At 31.3% G+C, this 5,391-nt stretch overlaps 1 protein-coding gene across 1 annotated transcript in view; it reads right to left on the bottom strand.

The window, feature by feature from the left end:
* The window catches only part of Smp_180760 (chondroitin sulfate proteoglycan-related), a gene marked incomplete at both ends in the record, with an annotated part of 53,017 nt that overhangs the window by 41,240 nt on the left and 6,386 nt on the right, over window positions 1-5,391 (bottom strand). The window contains 2 exons of the mRNA XM_018794479.1: window positions 1,462-1,641; window positions 3,590-3,816. Coding sequence (XP_018648888.1) covers window positions 1,462-1,641; window positions 3,590-3,816 — 407 coding nt within the window. The remainder of the gene's footprint in view (window positions 1-1,461; window positions 1,642-3,589; window positions 3,817-5,391) is intronic.

The following is a 5,391-nucleotide window of genomic DNA, read 5'->3' as shown; positions in this document are numbered from 1 at the left end:
CATTTCCGAGACTATCCAGGGGGTTGGCCTGATTCGGCATTTCCGGATATTTACAATGATGTTATGTTTTCGTAGTTTTTGGAAAATAAAGTCTAGATGCACAGATGGAACTCTCTGCTCCGATGTGGATGTGTGACTGAGTGCTTTCAGCTAGGGTATGTTCAGTGAAACTAGTGAGGTCAGAATCTATTTCGAAGACTAACAAATTATTGATGGGGATTTATTTACTGATTCAACATCTATGAACCTCCTGAAAGAACATGCAAGAATCGCGGAAATTATGGTTTTACCACTTGTTAAACTGTCTCTAAACTTCACGACAATACCCACAAACTACCTATTTCAGTGTACAGCCAACCCAGGGCAGCATAAAACCACTAGGGATATGTCATATATCGCAGTTCGACTTGTACGTTGTAGGACACAAATATCATTCACGTGCAGACACGGAATGAAGAATTGAGAATAAAATGAGGGTGACATTTAAGAAACCTTTTAGTGTCGGTTGACTGTTAAGCCCGTATACCTTATTCTAGTTTCTGGACAAGCCAATTTACCTATTCATCCTGAGTTATTTGACAATGAAACTATAGTTGCCGTTTCTCTTTGCCTTCTGATTTTACGCACCGTTAAGATTAGTGTTATAACGGTTATCAAGGTGAACGATTAACGAAGCACGGCACTACAACCTAAAAATATTTACTTATTGATCTGTTTATGCATGATAAACAAACTTTTTCAAATAGACGAATAATTACAAGCTTACAATAGCGAATAATTACAAATTATTGATATCTAAGGATTCTGTTACAATCGCTTATTTGTTTCTTCTAACTATACTTAATTGATAGTAGGAATTGTGGAAAAACTAGGTGAGACAAAATTGATAAATAATTTTACTTTTTACAGAATTACCAGCTTTAATTTGAACTAGTACCGACCAACATCGAGATTAGGAAATTACTAAATATCTACCACAAGAATTTCTAGATGTTTAGTGAGCATATATACCTGTTAAAATTCAAGAATATTGGGAGCAAGGCAGTCAGTTTTTTATGTCATTCGGTGAACTTTTTAGAGTTAAAAATGCTAAATATTGAATATAAACTCAGAAAACTAAAGTTCATGAGACCTAAAGGTACTGGTTTTGATCCATGGAGGACATAGTTGTCACACTGATCGAATTTTTCACACTCAGACCAAAGATTTATCTAGTGCTCTCTGATCTTGAGTTCGTCTGTTGATATCAATCTTTGATGAAGGTTTCACTCCATTTAGTCATTGAAAGTCCTTTATTCAGAAATTTTATTACTTAATGTCTGTTGTCGGAATGGTCAAGTGGTTGTTATTTAAAGTTAGTAATAAACTTTATAGAATATGAAATGATAATAACAATAAACTTGGATAAATTACATAACTGAACCTAAATAAAATGAAATGGAGAAAATTATGGAAACATACTGATTGAAAACAACCTCTAAAATTTGTTAGATTGCCAGCACTTGGAATAAATTGTGTAAACGTTTCTTTTGAAGTATTCAAAAGACTTCTTCCCAAGTGCATAATTTTCACCGTGATTAATCCATCTTGATCAAGTGGATTTAATTTAATCGGAGATTGACTGTCAAGTACAAGAAATATCTGTAAAATACATACAGAAATTACGTTGCAGTAATTTGAGTACACGAATCATTATTAACATGAAAATTTTAATTCAGAAATTAAAATAGAAATTCAAAACATTCATCCAAGAAAACAATCATTTTGTGCTTTATTGTATCTTCATGTCTTTGTTTAGGTTACAAATCTTTTTAGCATGGAATTGAGCAATCAAAATTATGTATTACTTAATAACCTTTAACAAAAGTAAATAAGCCACTAAAACAAAACAAACTATTTAGAATAAACGACCATAAATTCATAAATTTGGTCATAATTTATAAAGTTGTTTGAAAAAGTTTTGGAAGGTAACTTGTAAGCTATCTATTGATTTTGGTTCTCAACATGAATGTCAGTCGGAACCTCATGAAACGTCAAAAGAGAATGGACAAACATTTAGATCAAATAAGTGAACACGAACATTTACGGTAATAAAAATTGCTGGGCTTGCCAGAAAATCTCATGACTCAATGATTTTATTGACCGTATATACTTGTATGAATCTCTTTATATTTAAACATTGATATTCAGTAGGGTAAGTAACTAGGTGATATAAAATAATCCTAGTCGGATCAACTGTGGCTAAAATATTCTGAATAACGTCCTTAACCATAAAGTTGAGCAAATCGGTTAAGATCTTAAGGAGATACTTATTTCCATCACCAGTTTACACAGGTCTTGCTGATGAGTGACAGATAACACAAAACCTACGTTTAGAGCTTCCTGAAGAATAGTTCCAAATATATTGCACCAGAATCTTCAGTTACTTTCTAGAGGGCTTAATAAAACATAATCGATAGAATTTGATCCCTAATAATGCTTAGACAATGTGACATTGTTTATCAATAGATTATCTATTAGTATTGGTACCACCACTATGTATCTAGCTCGACGGCATGAAAATACACTAGTTCTTTTACAAATTGAATCTGTAGCAAGAAAGAAAATGTACCAGTCATTTTATGTTTCATTAAGTTTAGTTTGCGCGTGCATAGACAGGCTATCTCTGCATATTTTATGAGTTAAAATGTATTATTTTGTAATCTAACTGAAACTTTTATTCCCTTCATTTCATTCTTCTATGGTATTAGACCATCAAAATTTACTTCAAATGATTTCCCCTGAATGTTTCATTAATTGACAGTTGACTTTCTGATTGGAAGTAGATTTTTAAGCAAATCAAGATGCTTTAAAATTTTATAAATCAGAATGAAGTTTAAAAAATTATAAATTTTCAAACTGTGTCAACGATGAATTCTTACGTCCTCATAATCCTAGTTGTCTCTTAAATAAGCTATGTTATGATGCTGAATGGAATGATGTCACACAAATATACTGTAGTGCTCAATAATTATGTCTTAGTTTGATAAGACACACTCAATCACAGCCTACGTTAGTCTGATTGCATAATCAAAAGTAGAATGAGTATAACTCAGATATTTTTGATTCAAAAATAATCAATGATAGATACTAATACACAATGTCAATCATTATTAGACACTTTATGATACTGATATTAATTGGATATTCTTTTGCAGGTCATTTGGATCATAAAAATCGTAATCTTTGAAATATTCTCCTGGTCAGTGATTTACGAAATAATGATTTCCAATAACTACGAAATGGATTTACAAATTTATAAACCTCATATTTTAATGTTTCGAAAAGCTCTTTATTCGTCATATATTGTAGAGATCTTACATAAGGGCCTTGTCTCTCCTTGGATGGATTTTTTACTTTGATGATACCTTAGTATCTATTTTCCAGTGTTTGTAAAGATAAAACAAAATACAAGAAATCGTTTACATTAAATGTGAATATCTGATTGTTAATCATGATCTCGTTTAATGAATTAGTTTGCCCTTCTTGATTAAACAAACTTTTCAAAAAGTTCTGTCAGAATTATAAAGTAACTTAGTTTAAAACTTACATCATTCTTTTTTATCGTCAATAGAATTTGATGCCATTGTGTATCAGCGCAAGTGTCATAATCAGATATACAGGAAATGATCTTTTGACTGCCTGGTTGGTTTAAATAAGAACGTTTTGCTGAAAAATGGTTAAACAGGTTCACAACCAATGCTCCGTTTAATAGGTAACCTAGCAGATAAGAGTCAGCTTTCATCTTTGCATGTTGCGTCAATATGCTGGTTAATTCTGTCATTAAAAATGAGAAAAAAACTGTAAATTTATTAGACGTTTAAGAAATATTGGGATATAGATTAAAACATAAGAAGTTTTGTACCCAAAAGAAGCAGGTTTAATCATTTATATTACTTTGGTCTGCCTAAAACCCAATACATATACTTGCCATACAATGATCAAATAAAGCTGATGCTGACTTTTTACTGCCCTCTTTATTTCACACGATAATTTTTCAACAGTTAATTAATTTAACTTCATATAGCAAAATGTTACATTAAACGCATACCATATATCCCCTATCTCATAGTTCTCGTTTCGTCCTCGAGGAAGGAGGAAGTATTGGGTTCTTCATATTGTTCAAAGGGAATTAAAATTTAGTTGCAGAGTTCTTCAGCAACCCTTCAAACACCAGGAAGAAGAGAAAGGGTGAGAGTAAGCAGTCTAGTCTGGCATTGATCTTCATTTGAAGTGCATCTGTCATCTGGCAGAAGAACGATTCATCAGGTTGGTACACGATCGGTTCTGACGGAATCCAGCTCGTTGATCTCAAAGTTTACTGCTACTGACTTAATATATTTTCTGTTTTATTACGGACTATTGTGCACGGAATAAAAATATAGTCATATGGATTATGTCAGTGATATTGTCAAGATGAAAATTTCCTTCTATGGATTGTATTCCACTTCCCCAATGAAGTAGTTGCTTCCTTTCGTTATTTTAATAAATAAATTAATTTGATGAATAAATACACTTTAAATCGAATAGTGTTTCTATAATTTAAAGATAATGTGATTCGTGTTTCTGTTCATTTGAATGCATAACAGAGGCATCAACTTTGTAAAATTTAAATGACTAGAATAATCAAATTTTGTATTCACTCAATAAGTCATTGACGTGAATTACCGATTCGGCATAGTACACTGAAGTAGCTTAATAAGAAGCGTCTTTCAGACGATTATTTATATCAAAACAATTCATAGGAAATATTTTTGCTTCTTGACTCTATCATTTACTGTGTCTATAATGTCCTATTTACAGAGATATAAAAGATGTAGTAGCTTATAAAAATAGGAGGTATTGCATCATAATGCGTTTGAAACACTGTAGTGTTAAAAGCAGCTTGAGTAAATAATATAAAGATTAAAAATAATGAGGTCATAACATAAACGTAAGAGATAAATGTTTATGCATATGAAGTAGGTGAGAATGAAGTGAAAATAGTGAAGTTATAAATACGAAGTAAATAATAAGTGTGGAGGATTTCAAAATGCTACAAACATTTAATCACTGAATATGAGAATTTGGAAGTTTTCAGTCCATTGTATAATAATACTAGATCCCACTATGTGCTTTAACAAACAGATTTCAGGCCTGGTCCATTTATATATTAAATATAACCTATCGAGTACAAAAGTTTTTTTATTGATGCTCTTTTAGAGCAAATTCGTTTCACAATATAAATGAATTAGAAAAGCATTTTCGGTGAGCCAGTTTGGACTTGATTAATGAGATGTTCCAATATTGTTCATTTTAATTGATCTCATCTATATATTATGTCGATTATAATGATCACTTCAACTTGGTTTT

The sequence above is a fragment of the Schistosoma mansoni genome, chromosome 1 (assembly GCF_000237925.1).
Source record: "Schistosoma mansoni strain Puerto Rico chromosome 1, complete genome".
NCBI lineage: Eukaryota > Metazoa > Platyhelminthes > Trematoda > Strigeidida > Schistosomatidae > Schistosoma > Schistosoma mansoni.
Note: the sequence above shows the minus strand (reverse complement) of the source record. Positions and strands in the feature narration are given on the sequence as shown.